This window comes from Cyclopterus lumpus, chromosome 7, assembly GCF_009769545.1.
Source record: "Cyclopterus lumpus isolate fCycLum1 chromosome 7, fCycLum1.pri, whole genome shotgun sequence".
Classification (NCBI taxonomy): Eukaryota; Metazoa; Chordata; class Actinopteri; order Perciformes; family Cyclopteridae; genus Cyclopterus; species Cyclopterus lumpus.
Window position 1 is genome coordinate 1171698 of NC_046972.1, and position 20705 is coordinate 1192402.

General features: G+C 39.9%; 1 protein-coding gene across 2 annotated transcripts in view; it reads left to right on the top strand.

Moving 5' to 3' along the window:
- Positions 1-20705, top strand: part of LOC117733321 (paired box protein Pax-7-like) — a 56610-nt gene that overhangs the window by 19354 nt on the left and 16551 nt on the right. For both annotated transcript variants that reach the window (XM_034536873.1, XM_034536874.1), the window contains exons 5-7: positions 4032-4231; positions 8348-8513; positions 8777-8976. In XM_034536873.1, coding sequence (XP_034392764.1) covers positions 4032-4231; positions 8348-8513; positions 8777-8976 — 566 coding nt within the window. The remainder of the gene's footprint in view (positions 1-4031; positions 4232-8347; positions 8514-8776; positions 8977-20705) is intronic.

The following is a 20705-nucleotide window of genomic DNA, read 5'->3' on the forward strand; positions in this document are numbered from 1 at the left end:
TTGAAAGCCATATGCTATAAGAGATCACATTCTGAAAAACATAATTGGGTATTCATTTGGTGATACATTGGTCTCCCTAGAACATATAGAACGACAGATATCATTATTAAGTATCAGCATGTTTCATTTTCCACATCAATGAGTAACTGGCTTAAGATGGTATTGGACCATAATGATGTAATTAGATTTGTTTTCAGGGGAAGAGGGTGTGTTTGTGTGTGTGTGTATTTATCTATGCCTGTGGGGACATTGGCAGGTCCTCATGTCTTCAAGGTGCTTAGGTTCAGACTTGGTTTTAAGGTTCAGTTTAGAATGAGGATTTGGTTAGGGTTAGTTGTGATGGTTAGGGTATGCATTAAGTCAATGAGTGTATCACAGATAAAAGTGTGTGTGTGTGTGTGTGTGTGTGTGTGTGTGTGTGTGTGTGTGTGTGTGTGTGTATTGCAGTTGCTGCACATGATGGCAGTGATCTGATAGAAAATAAAAGCGTGGATGTGTTTCTATACTAATCGTATTCCCTCTGTTACAAAACAAGGCTGTTATTTATACCGCAGCACAATTGCAAACCCTGTCAGTGAGTGCGTGTGTGCGTGTGTGTGTGGATGTGTGTGTGTGTGTGTGTGTGTGTGCATGTCAGTGCGTGTGTGCAGCATGCTCCCATTCTCCCGATAAGACATAGCATGCCAATCGAGGGATCTGGTGGAGACAAAGATGAAGTCCAGGTTTAGCCCCTCTATCGGCTCTAGGCGTCTGTCTCATTACCATAATCTCTGCTTTCCATTATCAGCTGGAGAGAGGAGCTGACCCTCCTGATCCACCGGCCTGTCAAACTTTATTCTCCTCCATCCTGGGGATCCTTATTGTGCTGCCATCCAAACTGAGCGTGGAGCTGCTGAAAGCATGCGTTACCAAACCATCAATGCTGTTCAGGTTGTCAGCTGCTGTCCAGACACTGTACCATTTACATGTCCAATTATGGTGTGCTTCGTTCTCAGCTCTGCTTTTCAAATCTGCTCTCAGATGACCCAGTTTTGATAAAGACACAGTTAAAGGAAAAATGCATATGATTCAACTGCAAATGCAATTTCATTGCCAAAACACAGGCATCTAGAGGGTTCCTCATTCTCATCTGCTTATTATATGAGAGGGTGCTACCTCATTATTAATGGTGGAAAAACAGCTGCTTTTGACACTTTACTTTTTTAATTATTATTGTTTTCTGTTGAATTATCACATTTTCCACAATGTATATGTCATTGTGCTCTGGTTTCGGGGTGGAGGTAAAAATATATATATTCAATTAATTTCTTTCTTTATCTAAAAATCTGATTTGATTTAGATTTCTAAAATGTATTGACCCACATTATATGCAATTTACACATCAACAAACAATATTCAACTGGGAAAAAAACAACACAGATCAGAGCCCCGAATGCCAAATAAATAAACCAAAGAAATTCAGATGAATAAAACTGATCAATTACACCTGTAATTTAGTAAGTAATTTAAAAGTGTAATTTAAAATCTGCCTCTTGTACTGTCAATATGTTGACTAACATCACCCCTTATACTCTGGATGAAACATAGAGTGGTAGCAAGGTTCAAAAGAAGAACAAAACAGGTAAACAAGTAAACAAATAAACAAGCCTTACGGACGGCTTTCTAGCTCAGATGCCAAACAGTGTGGGCTGACAGAGACAGAGTACTGTGAGCAGAGGAAGCCTCATTTTCTCTCACATCCCTCCCCGTCTCCCACCTCTGCCCCTCTCCTCCCCTAAACCCAGCAGCATGTGGAGTGGAAACAAATAGAGTCCGTCCCGTCACAGCAGCATCCGAGGGCCCGAGGAGCCTTTTGGAAAGTGATCCCAGCCCACTGCAGCGGCCTCAAGTGTTGTCACGCTGAGTTAGTGGCAAATTGCTTTGCAGCAACCCCCCCTCCACACACACACGCACACGCACACGCTCACGTGCACGCACACGCACGCGCATGCACACGCGCACACACGCACACACGCGCACACACGCGCACACACGCACACGCACACTTACACACACACACACGCACACGCACACGCACACACACACACGCACTCGCACGCACATGCACGCACACGCACACACACGCACACACATGCATATGTATCCATATATACGTATGTTCTTACCTTGGTTTTGAAGAAAACTAATCTTTGCAGGGAGTAAATGGTGAAAGAATTGATTTAATTAATGCAGCAGCATGTCCTGCGGCCACATGTAATCCGTTGAGAATTCTCTAGCGGGAGCTTTCAAGGGGGGCAGCTAGGGGGGAATACAAAAAGATATTCTCCCTGAGAGTCTTCCAGTGGCCTGTAATGGGAGCCTTGCACTAATCCCATAATTCCTTGTTTAATTAAACTACAGAGCCAACCCATAGTTGTCTAAGCCACTTTGATGGGCCTTTTCTTTCCTACTGCACCAGCACATGACCAACTTCTGCACTCATACAAACAAACACACTGTGAGAAGATATCCATGTCTACCCACTACACTACATCTGTTTGACGAACACATCAGATATAAAGATTATTTAAATACATCAAATCACACGCCTTTTCATTTTACCACCATCTTTGTGTTTTTAAATAAAAAAATAATGATAAGAGTACTGCATTGATGTATTTGTGTAATTGCATGCCTTACTTTGACAATGTGGGATTTTAGTCTTTAAATGGTTTTTAAAGGCCATCGCTTATTGTGCCTCAGTTTTGGAGCGTGTTACAGCACCCAGCCTCATTTTCAGGTTTGAGCTCTCTTTCATGTTGTTGTTGTTTAAAAAGCCATATTGTTTGCCACCTTGCCAACCTTCCGTATGACATTTGACATTCTCACCTGAGCTGTGATGTCATACCATAGTCCTCTACAGTCCACACACAGTGGAGCTTTATGCATCATTAGAACTGCTCTCCAGTAAGAAGTAGGGAGCTTCATTGTTAATGAATAGCTGAATGTCAGAACATCTTCCATGGCTCCCTCTCAACAGTAGCATGAACATATTGCATGTGAATGAAATCAGATGCACAATAAATACTTCTGGATTATTTTCAACCTGCCAGTGTGTTTGTCTGGGCTGCCCTGAGGCCCACAATGGAAGACTGGTACTACACCCTTCACCAAGTGGTCTGGAGAGGTTACTCCACTGTAACTCAGTGCACAAGGAAACGTTATTGTCGTATAAATAACCACACAGAGAAAACACCGGAGGTCTGTTTGAAGCATAATTTGTATTCCTCTGCACACCTCTCGCTGTAGTTATAGGAAGTTGTGAACATGCCTTTTACTGTGTAAGTAAGGAATAATAATAATACCTGACGAGATGTCCATTATCAGGGATTAATGAACGACGAGGAGGCCAGAACAGACCAATACAAAGTCTGTTAACTCCTGATTTTGTACACCTCTAAGGGCGTTATCCCATTTATAAACTGGTCAAAGATTAACAGATTATATTGTCATGGTTTTGCAACCAAGTACGCGTAGCAGTGGCTGAATATGATATTGTTTCTTTTGATACGTTTGTTCTGTTGTTGGCTATGGATCCACTTCCAATTTGGACAAACGCCTCCATTTGTTGTTTCAGATTAGTCTCAGTTTATAATCCAGTGGACTGTGACAATCAGACAAGTTGAAAACAAAATAAACTGCATACAATTGTATTTTATATCTGAATGATATGCGAATGCAAATGTTAATGACGAGTCTCATTTGACAGTTTGAGACAGTTTTCCACCAATAACCATGTGATCAACATCACCATCTTTTGACTATTTAAAATGATTAGCCTTTTGTTTTAATCAGCTAATTGTGAGTATCTTTATGGGAAGTCGTGCGATGTTGTCATACCATGCAAAACTATGACTTTGAAACAGGAGACTATAGTTAGCATCCCTTCTCCTACCAATCATGGAGCTAATATGAGACACGTACTTCTCAGTCATTATGAAACATGCTGAGATGAGTGACGCTTATTGTGTCCCCTTCATGTGTTGGTCTAGGCAGTCGGATGGATGAAGTGTCCGACGTGGAGTCGGAGCCTGACCTCCCCCTGAAGAGGAAGCAGCGCAGGAGTCGGACAACGTTCACAGCGGAGCAGCTGGAGGAGCTAGAGAAGGCTTTTGAAAGAACTCACTACCCCGACATCTACACCAGGGAGGAGCTGGCCCAAAGGACCAAGCTCACTGAGGCCAGGGTTCAGGTAATACACTAACATCCATTCATTAGAAGCAATTTAGAAGAAGACTAGAATGGCAGACATTAGCGCAGACAATGCTCCTCAAAAGGTCCCATTCCCCAAGTTGGGGAGCGGTTTGGTGTGTGCGTGAGCTTTAAGTTGTAAAGTTGAAACAACAAAGATCCTACAAAGACAGTATGTTGGATTGCTAAAACAACATGTTAGCTGTTTTTAACTTGTTCTGACTTAACAACTTAAGTTCAACTGAACTCGATCAGGTGAATTTTTCCAGTCGGGAACTACTTTTCCAATTATTCTGAGATCCCACAGAATCTTTCAGTGGTACCAGCCTACTTTCACTCCAGACTGGTTTTCATTTTTTAGTTTTCGTCAGTTCTTCTCGAACTGTTTTGTTAACCTGTATGATTGGATGAATTTGATTGTTGTACAAGATGTCATATTATTGCAATACCAAAATTCGATATATAATATCTTTCCCACACACACACACACACACACACACACACACACACACACACACACACACACAGTATATTGCAAGAGTCTCTGCCAGCTGTTCACATCTGAGCTACGGAACCTTTTCTTTGGTCTGGGTTTTGACAGCTCCCCAGTGTCCCAGTAGTGCCGTGGAGCTCTAACAACAGCTGTTAGGTGTTCAGGGGGCTGCATTCCTCGTCCATGTCTCACTCCTTGACATCTTGGCTGGAATTGGTTATTCCCACCATTTTCCAGCCACTCCTCATGTACAATACACAGCAGATCACCGAAGAGTCTGGGCTGTCTCACGGGAGCTTTAATCCACAACAGCAACGTGGATCAATCAAGACCAAGTAACACTTAGAGTGACACACCACTGTGGCATGGAAACTAGTACACACAAAGCTCTACTTGACAGACACTGGTCTTACTACATTCACTGACACAGCTTTCCATAGAAGTTAATGTAGAATCCCAGCTCAAGGTTCATTTTCTCAGTTGTTGTGGAGCCTTTGACTGCATCACTTGACCCTCGTCCATGTTGACTGTCTTTCATTGCTTCGATGCATTAAGTTGAACCGTCTATAGTTCCTTGGCAGCTGAAGGCCGATTCTGTGGAAAGCTCCAGTGGAAGCGAGTAAGCGGACCTTTAGCTGTGACCAGTGTTGACAACAAATGAACAGTCGGGCGCAAGAACACCATTTAGCATATTTTGGAAGTACTGGTGATTTACATAATTAATTTCTAGATGGATGACAAATGCAGGAGCTTCGATGCTTCTTGGCGTAGATTGTCCGGAAGACTCAACAAAACTCTTACACCGTGCAAGACATATGGAATAAAGTGTGTGTCAAACTGTGCCATCTCACTTGTCAAGCATGTCAGATGGTGCAATGAATGTAGCGCTTTGATGTACATTTAAAAGAAACACTGATGCAAGCGGAGAAATGTCATCAACTTGCGTCATTCATCTTCACTGCTCTCATGTTTTGAAATATGTAACAATAAACAAGCTTTGGTCACAGTGCTGGTGCTTCTATGCATTAGAGGAGAGAGGAGAGTGTGTACCTGTTGTGGAACATTATTAGTCAGTAGCATAACGCTAGCTCACCAATGTGTTCGGCACCATTCCATTTCGTTTCTGATTGATTGTAAACTTGGATTGTAGCAGCAGTCTCATTGTGTGATTTTGATTCTAAATGTCCGACACTGAGCTTATGCACGCTTTTAACTCTCAATAAATCTCAAAATACGTCAACATATGATTTTGTTCCTGGTTGAATACTTGCTAGACACAGCTTCCCTTCTTCATTCCTTCCACCACCTTCTTGAAAAGATTGTTGTTGAGATATTTGCATACATCCAACACCTTTTGATATCCAATTCCTTCATGATGCTTAAAAGTAGGTGTGTTACTCCTTTTCTTTTTTGCATCCATCTTGACTTTAGCGTTGCAACTATTGGCTAGTTGGTTTGTGTTCAACGCAGAGAGCTGGTCGTAAACAGGAAAGAGGTTGCGTGTTGCAAAGAGCAGTAAAAACCTCTATTGAGACTCATGCGCTGTATGAATGTCCAAAGAATGAATTATATCTGGTGGAGGGCAGACATTCAGAATAAGGTCTAATTCTCCCTATCCAAACAGAATATGATGTCCACATGAGCCATATCACATTCAGAACATTGTCCTATAATGAGTATGCATGTAAACGTTGTCACTGTCCTCATTAAACCACCAAGTGAGCTATTGAGTATTCAGTATTCATGTGCTTCCTCTCATTTATCACCCGTCTGTATTACAGAATATGTTTTGACTTTTTATAGACCGCCAGATATATGTAGCAACATTAAAAATACATAATTTGCCAACTATGAGAACACAATTAATAATTGAATGTAAATTACTATTCAAGTGAACTACGGATGATTTCTAAATGATGTGTAAAATATTGTAGTTTGAGGGGCGTGTTATGTTGACTTATCTTATGCCAAGGCATAGTGGGGCAGCTGTCTCCTCTATAGAATGCAGATGTATGAGGGAATGTGGTACAAAAGTAAAAAAATGAAGACAAAGTGATTGTATTGAAAGGTTATAAAATAGAAGGATGAAAGAGGCTTTTACAGAGGAGTGAATTGTCCACGCATTCAACAGAAAGAAGCATGTCAATCAAAAGACATGTGTTTGTATAGTTCCATAGAGAGAGTTATTGTGCATAGACGTTCACCTAACATAGTGTCCTTGAGTAAATAAAAACAGATTTACTCTTGTTATTGTCTCAAAAAGCACAGATATAGAGGAGGTGGTTCTGTTCTTGTCTTTGGACTGTTGATCTGTCAGACTTGACTTCTTCTGCTTCTCTTGCAGTCGCACCTCAGGGGGACAACACCTGTCCTCATTATTTCAGTCCAAATGATCTTCTCCACTTGAAAGGCATTTTTCCATTTGCTCCAAATGAAAAATGAGGATTCCTGGAGAAAATGTTGAAAGCTGGAGGCAATACATAGATTTTTGCCACTGCTCTGGATGTGGATGTGTGTGTGTGTGTGTGTGTGAGAGCGAGTGTGTGAGTGAGTGTGTGAGTGTGTGTGAGTGAGGGTGGTGTGTGTGTGTGTATGTATGTATGTATGTATGTATGTATGTATGTATGTATGTATGTGTGTGTGTGTGTGTGTGTGTGTGTGTGTGTGTGTGTGTGTGTGTGTGTGACAGAGTGACAGGCTGTAACGTGTCGTGAGCTTCTGTATTTATGTTGGCTTGAATTAAGAACTTTTAAATTAGTGCCCGCTGAGTTGAAAAATAAGACGTCTAGCTTTTGGCAATACACAATCTGCCTGATCTGGCTTTACTGGACTGGGGAATAAATGTGTGTGTTTTTGACATTCTTCCTTTTCTTTTTTTTCTTTTGAAATCAGTAAACTAAACAGCAAATGTTTTGGGATTGTCTTTTTATGTAATTCTTTCAAATATGCAGGTGGTCAGCTGTGATCATCTCTTATCTCTGTAAAACAGCACTGATTCAACTCCTGCTGGTTGGACTTGGTATTACGGGTGCATGTGTATGTGCACTCACAGGTTGCCTTCAGTTACCTTGACTTCACTAGAACAACTCAACTTGTTAGGCTTGGGTTTAGCCTCTTTACGTTGGTGTAAATGAGAATTTAACTATATTGATTATTTCCCCCAATATCAGTCATACTAAATGCAGGTAATAACACCAAACCTAAGTACCCTTTTTTAAATTCCTTTGATAGACTTAGGGAGAGAAGGATTGGGTCAGTGGTTCTTGGTCGAAGAACCTGTGACTAAGTTGAATTTATTCACATTTATTCCTACGGTATATATCCAAAGCTACTACAGTATGCTTAAGCTATGATTAAGGTTTGCTTTTTTATTATGCTATACATAAATATACCAATGTAAATAGAACTTGTATGGACAGAAATCATTTCGAAGCAATGCTGAAACGCCTGTGTGGAGGGAGATCGTTTTGGTTATTAGTGTGGATGCAGGCATAATATATGACACAACTTCAGCTGCCAGTTAAATTCTAATGAATTAAAATGACACAGGAAATCCCACTCTCAGCCTAAGTTAAAGTTGAATGACTAATGAAACAGATTTATTTTTGCTCTTTTTCTTTCCAGGTTTGGTTTAGTAATCGAAGGGCCAGGTGGCGAAAACAAGCGGGAGCCAATCAGCTAGCAGCTTTCAACCACCTGTTGCCGGGTGGATTCCCTCCCACAGGGATGCCGACACTTCCTACATACCAGCTGCCAGAGTCCAGTTACCCATCCAACACCCTGTCCCAAGGTAGAGAAGACAACACTTTTAGTGATGAGTGATGCAGTGTGTTTAGCATCATCCACTAAAAACATCAGTGCTGCTTGTCATATATGCTCAAGCAATGAACCAAAAGATCAGCCATTTGTTTTGGTGTTAAGGGGATGATGGTGGTAGTGGTGGTGGTGGAGGGCACGTTAAACAGTGCCCTCCACCACCATCATCATTGAAATGAAAAGATAAAAAGTACCTCAATCTCATAGGTACTTGCTGTGCTGTGTTCCTTCCTCCAGACGGCGGTGGTACAGTTCACCGCCCCCAGCCGTTGCCTCCGTCCACCATGCACCAGAGCGGTCTGTCCAACGCCGACAGCAGCTCTGCCTACGGTCTGGCCTCGAACCGCCACGGCTTCTCCAGCTACTCGGACTCCTTTATGAGCTCTGCAGCACCCAACAACCACGTCAACCCCGTCAGCAACGGACTCTCCCCACAGGTAAGACCTGCTGGACGACTGTGACACGAGAATATGTGATGGTGTATTTACTCAGTGAGTCAAGTAAAGTAGATAGAAGTCAACTTCAACCTCAACAGTGTTGGGCTGTCATGCATCATTGGTATGCTGACATCTTGGCGGGTCAGCTTGCGGAGAGCTTTGCACATGGGCTGATGGTGGGGAGAGGGGGCTAGCCTCCACAGAAAGTTTTAACAACTCCAAAACGTTCCCAAGTCAATGCTCCAAAGAATAGGCTGGTTGTTACCTTGTCACAAGGTAACAACCAGTTACCAGTTAATTGTGGCGACACATACAACACACACATTCTTCTCATCAGGCTACAAGTAATGCATTTATGCTACAAACCAACAATGGCAGCTCCTAAAGAGGTTAGTGTAGAAGCTGGTCTAATGAATTATATATATCCAAAAACCATATCCTGGAGTCCTTCTGTTTGTGTTTCACATTTGGTTTGTTACAAATGAGTGGATATTTTCTGATTTTTAGACAAGTGGTGAACTCAAATAGGTTTAGATTCTCACTGGACCTTATCTGTGTCTCACAAGACTTCATGTTCACAATATGTTCTGCATTCTGGAAAATAAATAACTGCTTTACAATATCCTCAATAATGTCTTATACAAAATATATCTTTTGATTGCCTTAAAATCAGTTTGGATAGATGACATTGTGTGGATAAAAACAATTTGTGAGGAAAAATCCCCCAAATAAAAAGCATAAACAACATAAAATGCTGTGTTGTGTGCATGCTTCTTGTACAAGTTAGCCTATGAAATATGATCCAACAGTAAGTTGCTGCATGATTTAGCTTAGAATTGACTAATTCTCCACCATAGCAAACCTGGTTGCGAGGTCTGAATTTAAAAATAGTAGATTAGTTTTACGAAATGGTCATTGTGTCATTGGTGTAGTCCTTAAAATCCCATATCATGTCAATGATTAAAATGCCAATGATTTGACATTAAGTAAAGCTATTTTTAAACATTGGATGTCCCACAACTTCCTCCAACTTAACAGGGACAAGACAGACATCCTTGTCATCCTATGTGCAAAGCCACTGCAGCGGGAAATATGCTCCCATTTAGCCTCTTTGTCTCCCCGAATCGGGCGACACAAGACACAAAGACACACGACACAAAGACACAAAGACACAAGACACAAAGACACAAAACACAAGACACAAAGACACAAAGACACAAAGACACAAAGACACAAGACACAAAGACACAAAACACAAGACACAAAGACACAAAGACACAAAGACACAAAGACACAAGACACAAGACACAAAGATACAAAGACACAAGACACAAAGACACAAGACACAAAGACACAAAACACAAAGACACAAAGACACAAAGACACAAGACACAAAGACACAAAGACACGAAGACACAAGCCACAAAGACACAAAGACACAAGACACAAAGACACAAAACACAAGACACAAAGACACAAGACACAAGACAAAAGACACAAAGATACAAAGACACAAGACACAAAGACACAAAGACACAAGACACAAAGACACAAAACACAAGACACAAAGACACAAAGACACAAGACACAAGACACAAAGACACAAGACACAAAGACACAAAGACACAAGACACAAAGACACAAGACACAAGACACAAAGACACAAAGACACAAAAACACAAAGACACAAGACACAAAGACACAAGACACAAAGACACAAAGACACAAGACACAAAGACACAAAGACACAAGACACAAAGACACAAAACACAAAACACAAGACACAAAGACACAAAGACACAAAAACACAAAGACACAAGACACAAAGACACAAAGACACAAAGACACAAGACACATAAAGACACAAGACACAAAGACACAAAACACAAGACACAAAGACACAAAGATACAAGACACAAAGACACAAAGACACAAGACACAAGACACAAGACACAAAGACACAAAGACACAAAGACACAAGACACAAGACACAACGACACAAGACACAAAGACACAAAGACACGAAGACACAAGACACAAAGACACAAAGACACAAGACACAAAGACACAAGACACAAGACACAAAGACACAAAGACACAAGACACAAAGACACAAGACACAAAGACACAAAGACACAAAGACACAAGACACAAGACACAACGACACAAGACACAAAGACACGAAGACACAAGACACAAGACACAAAGACACAAGACACAAAGACACAAAACACAAGACACAAAGACACAAAGACACAAGACACAAAGACACAAAGACACAAAAACACAAAGACACAAGACACAAGACACAAAGACACAAAGACACAAAGACACAAGACACAAAGACACAAAGACACAAAGACACAAGACACATAAAGACACAAGACACAAAGACACAAAACACAAGACACAAAGATACAAGACACAAAGACACAAGACACAATACACAAAGACACAAAGACACAAGACACAAAGACACAAAGACACAAGACACAAAGACACAAAGACACAAGACACAAAGACACAAAACACAAAACACAAGACACAAAGACACAAAGACACAAAAACACAAAGACACAAGACACAAGACACAAAGACACAAAGACACAAAGACACAAGACACATAAAGACACAAGACACAAGACACAAAGACACAAAGATACAAGACACAAAGACACAAAGACACAAGACACAAGACACAAGACACAAAGACACAAAGACACAAAGACACAAGACACAAGACACAACGACACAAGACACAAAGACACAAAGACACGAAGACACAAGACACAAAGACACAAAGACACAAGACACAAAGACACAAGACACAAGACACAAAGACACAAAGACACAAGACACAAAGACACAAGACACAAGACACAAAGACACAAGACACAAAGACACAAAGACACAAAGACACAAGACACAAAGACACAACGACACAAGACACAAAGACACGAAGACACAAGACACAAAGACACAAGACACAAAAACACAAAACACAAGACACAAAGACACAAAGACACAAGACACAAAGACACAAGACACAAAGACACAAAGACACAAGACACAAAGACACAAGACACAAAGACACAAAGACACAAGACACATAAAGACACAAGACACAAAGACACAAAACACAAGACACAAAGATACAAGACACAAAGATACAAGACACAAAGACACAAGACACAATACACAAAGACACAAAGACACAAGACACAAAGACACAAGACACAAGACACAAAGACACAAGACACAAAGACACAAAGACACAAGACACAAGACACAAGACACAAAGACACAAGACACAAAGACATAAAACACAAGACACAAAGACACAAAGATACAAGACACAAAGACACAAGACACAAAGACACAAAGACACAAGACACAAAGACACAAGACACAAGACACAAGACACAAAGACACAAAGACACAAGACACAAGACACAACGACACAAGACACAAAGACACAAAGACACGAAGACACAAGACACAAGACACAAAGACACAAAGACACAAGACACAAAGACACAAAAACACAAAAACACAAAGACACAAGACACAAGACACAAAGACACAAAGACACAAGACACAAAGACACAAAGACACAAAGACACAAGACACATAAAGACACAAGACACAAAGACACAAAACACAAGACACAAAGACACAAAGATACAAGACACAAAGACACAAGACACAAGACACAAAGACACAAAGACACAAGACACAAAGACACAAGACACAAAGACACAAGACACAAAGACACAAAGATACAAGACACAAAGACACAAAACACAAGACACAAAGACACAAAGACACAAAGACACAAAAACACAAAGACACAAGACACAAAGACACAAGACACAAGACACAAAGACACAAGACACAAAGACACAAGACACAAAGACACAAAACACAAGACACAAAGACACAAAGACTCAAAAACACAAAGACACAAGACACAAAGACACAAGACACAAAGACACAAAGACACAAGACACAAAGACACAAGACACAAAGACACAAAACACAAGACACAAGACACAAAGACACAAAGACACAAGACACAAAGACACAAAGACACAAAGACACAAAAACACAAAGACACAAAGACACAAAGACACAAGACACAAAGACACAAGACACAAAGACACAAAGACACAAAGACACAAGACACATAAAGACACAAGACACAAAACACAAGACACAAAGATACAAGACACAAAGACACAAGACACAATACACAAAGACACAAAGACACAAGACACAAAGACACAAGACACAAGACACAAAGACACAAGACACAAAGACACAAAGACACAAGACACAAGACACAAGACACAAAGACACAAGACACAAAGACATAAAACACAAGACACAAAGACACAAAGATACAAGACACAAAGACACAAGACACAAGACACAAAGACACAAAGACACAAGACACAAAGACACAATACACAAGACACAAGACACAAAGACACAAAGACACAAAGACACAAGACACAAGACACAACGACACAAGACACAAAGACACAAAGACACGAAGACACAAGACACAAGACACAAAGACACAAAGACACAAGACACAAAGACACAAAAACACAAAAACACAAAGACACAAGACACAAGACACAAAGACACAAAGACACAAGACACAAAGACACAAAGACACAAGACACATAAAGACACAAGACACAAAGACACAAGACACAAGACACAAGACACAAAGACACAAGACACAAAGACATAAAACACAAGACACAAAGACACAAAGATACAAGACACAAAGACACAAGACACAAGACACAAAGACACAAAGACACAAGACACAAAGACACAAGACACAAGACACAAGACACAAAGACACAAAGACACAAAGACACAAGACACAAGACACAACGACACAAGACACAAAGACACAAAGACACAAAGATACAAGACACAAAGACACAAGACACAAGACACAAAGACACAAAGACACAAGACACAAAGACACAAGACACAAAGACACAAGACACAACGACACAAAGATACAAGACACAAAGACACAAAACACAAAACACAAGACACAAAGACACAAAGATACAAGACACAAAGACACAAAACACAAGACACAAAGACACAAAGACACAAAAACACAAAGACACAAGACACAAAGACACAAGACACAAGACACAAAGACACAAGACACAAAGACACAAAGACACAAGACACAAAGACACAAAACACAAGACACAAAGACACAAAGACTCAAAAACACAAAGACACAAGACACAAAGACACAAGACACAAAGACACAAAGACACAAGACACAAAGACACAAAGACACAAGACACAAAGACACAAAACACAAGACACAAAGACACAAAGACACAAAAACACAAAGACACAAGACACAAAGACACAAGACACAAAGACACAAAGACACAAGACACAAAGACACAAAGACACAAGACACAAAGACACAAAACACAAAACACAAGACACAAAGACACAAAGACACAAAAACACAAAGACACAAGACACAAGACACAAAGACACAAGACACAAAGACACAAAGACACAAGACACATAAAGACACAAGACACAAAGACACAAAACACAAGACACAAAGACACAAAGATACAAGACACAAAGACACAAAGACACAAGACACAAGACACAAAGACACAAGACACAAAGACACAAGACACAAAGACACAAGACACAAAGAGACAAAGACACAAGACACAAGACACAAGACACTAAGACACAAAGAGACAAAGACACAAGACACAAAGACATAAGACACAAAGAGACAAAGACACAATACACAAATCATCGTTGTCACTGATTCAAACCTAAGTATATATATACATATATATGTGTATATATATATGTGTGTATATATATATATATATATATGTATATATATGTGTATATATGTATATATATATATATATATATATATATGTATATATGTATATATATATACATACATATATAACTATATAATATATTATACAGCATTACATGAAAACATTACATGATTATGACAATGTATGAATGGACCTCCACAATCCATGAAACAGAAGGAGGGCAAACCTGATTCAGCCCTAACTATAAGCACTATTAAAGAGGAAAGTCTTAAGTCTATTCTTAAATGAGGTGACTGTGTCTGCCTCCCGGACTGAAAGTGGAAGCTGGTTCCATGAAAGAGGAGCTTGATAACTGAAGGCTCTGGCTCCAATCCTACTTTTTAGGACTCTAGGAACCACGAGTAGCCCCGCATTTAGTGAGCAGCTCTCTAGTGGGGAAATATGGTACTACAAGCTCCTTAAGATATGAAGGTGCATCACCAATCAAGGCTTTGTATATATATATATGTATATACACACACACACACACACATATGTATGTTACATTACTTTACATGTAATTTAGCTGACGCTTTTATCCAAAGCGACTTACAATCATCTTACATTCATTCACTGTAGACACAGTATATATATAACACATATGCATATGTACGTATATATATATAAGTGTGTGTATACATATACATAAATATATGTGTATATATATATACATATGTATATATATATATATATGTTTGTATATATATATATATATATATATATATACACAGACATATATATTTGTGTGTATATATATAGAAACATATATATATATATACACACATATACAGACACACATATATATGTATACATATGTATATTTATATTTATTTATTGTATATATATATATATACACACATATATATATATATACATATACATATATACACACACATACATGTATATATACACATGTATATATATATATATATATATATATATATATATATATATATATTTATATGTATACACAGATATATATGTTATATTGCACCATTGGGAGAAGTAAAATGCAGCAGAATAATGTTGATTAGTGTGAATAACCTGCCACGATGTCAGGCTGAGAAGGTGAAGTGAAAGGAAAAGATGGCGTCTATAACTTTGAAAACATCATATTTGACGACATTAAAATGTGGCTGCTCTAAATGAAACTATACTAACTACTAAAATGTTATACGATCTTATTACCATTCATCATATGATGCAGTTTCTAATTTCTTGCTGAAAAATCTGACTTTTAAATGGTGAGATCATCCTGTACAGATGTCAGGTATTTTTATGAGCTTAAGGCAAGACTGTTTTTACGATCCACTGTTATATGTTACGACAGCGACATATGAGTTGGCTCTGCAAGGAATCCCATCCAATTCAAGTCAAAACAGCTCCAGTAAATTCATTTGATTTGAAGTAGTATTCATTCATGACATGAATTGCATCTTCAGTGAATGCTGCTGCGTCTATTCTGAATGAGTCTCAGCTGAAGCTTTTCCATTATGGGTCCACTGCCATTGACCCTTTCATCACGCTCCTGCCATTTACATGAGATAACAATGTCGGATGAATTTTCTAAGATCGCACTTCAAAATTACAGGAAGACCATATGCCGTACGTCTGACAGGCAATAATTCAATTTGAAGCAGCTATATTGCATTTGTAAATGTAATTCACAGAAGCCATTTCTGCACCTCCTCCTCTCAAATTGAATGGGAAAGAATTAGAGGCTGACTTTCATGTGGAGATGGAGTGTGCAGCCAATTCCAAGTCTTATTGACAGAAAGACAAAATGACAGTATGATATTCCATCCCTGTAAATAGAAACCCTTTTCACAGCTTCCCCATCAGAGTGGTTACAACCCCCCTCTACCCCGAACAAATAAAGCTTTTATTTATTTTTTTAGCCATACTTTTTGACAAATTCTCATGAATGTACTTTGCTTCAGAGCCCTCTGAGTGGGAAGGAGTTTCTTCAATGAGAGTCAGTTTGCTGGACCACTAATCCTTTCGTGTCAGGTCAGACAACTTAGTGACTTGCCAATGAAGATGAAACTGTTACTTCCCACAGTGACCCCAACACATCACACTGTAAAGAAGAACACTTTTCTCCTCTCGTGGTCTAATTTCTTCTCCGGTTTGTTGTGAGAGGAAGATTTAGCTCGCTTTGGAATGGTGGAGCTCTCTGGCTCGCTATTTGATCTCAGAGAGAGAGAGAGAGAGAGAGAGGGCGGGCGGGCGGGCAGGCGAGTAAGGATAGAACAGAGTGGGTTTCAGTGTTGGGGGATCAGAGCTGCTTTGGTTCTCCAGCTCTGTCTCTTTGATCCATATCCCCAGGCCTGCCTGCCTCGCTAACTCAGGCCTCTGCCCGTGATTCCTGACAACTGTCGGCCTGAGATAAGGAGGCAGGGTGGGGAGGTGGGGGGCCTCTTCAACCCCCCCCACCTCCCCACCACACACACACACACACACACACCCTCCATGCGTCCCCTTCACACTGCACCACTATCACATATACTGCTATTAGCATTAATAACAACCTATTTTTAAATGAGGAAATGTCTTGAATTATACTCAAGAAGCCTGAGCAGAGAGAGGATACACAGACCCCATATTCCTTTGCCCTTCCTCCTGCAGCCCCCCAGTTCAATGTGTTCACACAGCTTTTTGCACCTGAATGTCAACGAGTGTGGTGCCTAATATTAGTCTCAGCTGCTATTAAAATGTGCAATACTAAGCCCTTTGACTGGGCACGCTGTCAACTGGCACGCTCCCATGTCAACAAATCAAAAAGGATGAGCACATATATTTACATCATTCCCATATTGAGGAATAAAGTGGGGGCAGAGGGGGGGTTGATGTTAATTAGAAATCGCCTGAAAAACAGATGCTGCTTCAGTTTGGCAAGAAGCGAAGCAAGGAGCTTTATAGTAAATAAATAAATAAAAAGACAAGACCTACTCAAGAAAGCTGCCAGAAAAGCTGAGAAATTTAAATCATACCCACTGATGGAATGTTTGTAGGATATATATTTTTCTTTATTTACCACTCAAGAGTGTTCTCTCTCCTTTTCCTCCTCCCTCAGTGGAGACTAAAGAGGTATAAGAGCCCAGGGTGCCGTCTGACTGAAAGAGTGGGTAGAAAAGTGTTAAGCCCCTTTAGTTCCCGTGGTTCGGTTGAGATGGAGGCGTTGACTGGCTGGAGCGCACAACCTGAAACTCACATCTGCTGTTTTAATTACGTGATCAGTTGTACCATGGCCACAGTGAATAATTACTGCGTTGATTGAGGGTGTGTGTTACTTGAACATTCAAGTGAAAAAAGTGTGAGAAAAAAGGAGTTGCAATCAGATTGACAGATTAAACAAAGTAAGGTAAAGGTTTAATGGGCAAAACAAGCTTCACTAAATGGAACAAAGCTGGTAACATCAGGCCGTGTTTCCTGAGCTTAGAGATTTATTTTACAGTTGTACTATTATATACCGTGCTACGACAAGGTAAAGATATTTCAAAGCGAGTATTCTCCACACAACAGACATATATTCATACTGCACTGTCTACCTGTAGAACTGTTCATGTCATCTCCCTACAATGCATTCAGGACCCAGCTGTTTCCTCTTTGCAGCAGCACTCTGCCTCCAGCGGAGAGCCTCATCTCTGTTTATTTAAATATCATTATGGTGAGGAGGGGCTGATGATAACACTGTCAGCGGCTGTTTGACCTGACATCCCTCAATGGGCTTCCTGCTGCTTGAGGAAACAGCTTCTGTCTGCTTCCATCTTCTGACTCAACCCCATCCTGTTGGCCAGACATCAACAAAGGTCACCATTAAGTTTGGAAGGTGGTGCAGGGGAGAAATGCAGAGGGTGTTGTTAGTGAGAAGGAGTTCAAGGCCTCGCTGGAGTGGGAGCCTTTAGCTACACACTGTTAGGAAATGGCCTATATTGGATGTAATGATGGACTGTAAAATGTGTATGAGCCGTTACTGAAATAGAGGCATGCAGTGAAACATTTTGCAGCAGTGTTTGAGTCTGATCATTTTGAGAACTGACTACAATATCGTCTAAAGCAACAATAGTCAATAACAGTTTAAAAGCGCAAATAAAATATAAGTTGTTACGGTTATAATATAGTTAATGGCGCTGTAATATTCAAACAAAAGCCCAGGTAAAATCAGAGGTAATGGTAATGTATTGATACATTTCCGCAGCACTAATTCCCTCAGTGCAACAATATGAAGTCTGACTGTTCCTGCGGTATATGAATGTGTATGAATGTTAGTTAGTCCTGATGGACAGGTGGTACCTTGCATGGTAGCTCCTCCCATCAGTGTATGAATGTTAGTTAGTCCTGATGGACAGGTGGCACCTTCCATGGTAGCTCCTCCCATCAATGTATGAATGTTAGTTAGTCCTGATGGACAGGTGGTACCTTGCATGGTAGCTCCTCCCATCAGTGTGTGAATGTTAGTTAGTCCTGATGGACAGGTGGTACCTTGCATGTTAGCTCCTCCCATCAGTGTATGAATGTTAGTTAGTCCTGATGGACAGGTGGTACCTTGCATGGTAGCTCCTCCCATCAGTGTATGAATGTTAGTTAGTCCTGATGGACAGGTGGCACCTTGCATGGTAGCTCCTCCCATCAGTGTTAATGGGTGAATGATGTCATGTAGTGTTAACCTTTTACACCTCACAGCCCCCAAATAAGGGTCAGAATTAGGAGACTCTAGGTTTTCAGGTAAAACCATAAAGATAATGATAAAATAATATGATGTTTCACATCGAATTAAACAGCAAAACGTAAGCTACAATAATTAGTAAACCGTTTTCAAATGCTCCAAACACAACTCACACAATAGTAAAAATCAATTAAACCGTCCAGTTTTCCGGGCCTAGCGACCCGTAGCTACGTCCTAGCAGAAAAAGCTAATGACCAAAATGCAAGAGGAGTCCACACAAAAAAAATCCTCTACACCCAACCCCCACAGAGACACAAGCAAAAGAACAGTAAAATAGCAAAAGCTGATCGCATATGAAACAAATCGCTTCATCACATTACAGTGTGCAAATTTCCCCCAATTTTTTTTTAAAATTACTAATACAATTTTTTGTATGCTGTATTTGCATGTATTGAACCCCATTAGTAATATAAAAGTGAGATATATATAGTCTGGTACATGAGAAAACTCAAATGGCACAGATGGTGCCAAATGTGCCCAAATGCCCATTTTGTAAACCTTGCCTAAACTGTCTTTACTAACTAGGCTCTAATTCTGTTCTGCTTCACTTTTTCAAAGTCAACCTTTGCAGAGATACTGTTCATATATTGTGCTATAATGCTGAGGAAAAAAAAACTACTAGCTGCATCATTCCAAAGAGATAATTATAATAAGTGGTTTTTACAAGGCAAACCTGTAATTCTTTTAATTTATGCTGTGTGCCATCTTCATTTAATCTTAACCAGTAACATATAGGCTGATATTTACACATCTGGAGTATTCTCACAAGTGTTTACTTTATTATAACACCAACATTATTCAAATAGCCCCTGTGGTAGAGGAGATATGTTTTTCGAGCAGAATCCTACAAAAATAGGCTGGGGTGTAAAAGGAGAGCTTTCAGTTGTCAGAAGACTAGAAAAGCACGATTCATTTTTACAATTACAATAAGACAATACATTGAAAAAGGAAAAGCTATTATTACTTCACAACAATTCTATATGTCACATTTTACAACTCAAAGAATTCCGTAATGTAATTGCAAAATAAATAGAGGGCTTTGGGGGTTAAGGGCTTTTAGTTTTTTTAGACAGCTTTCTTTAATGTGTAAT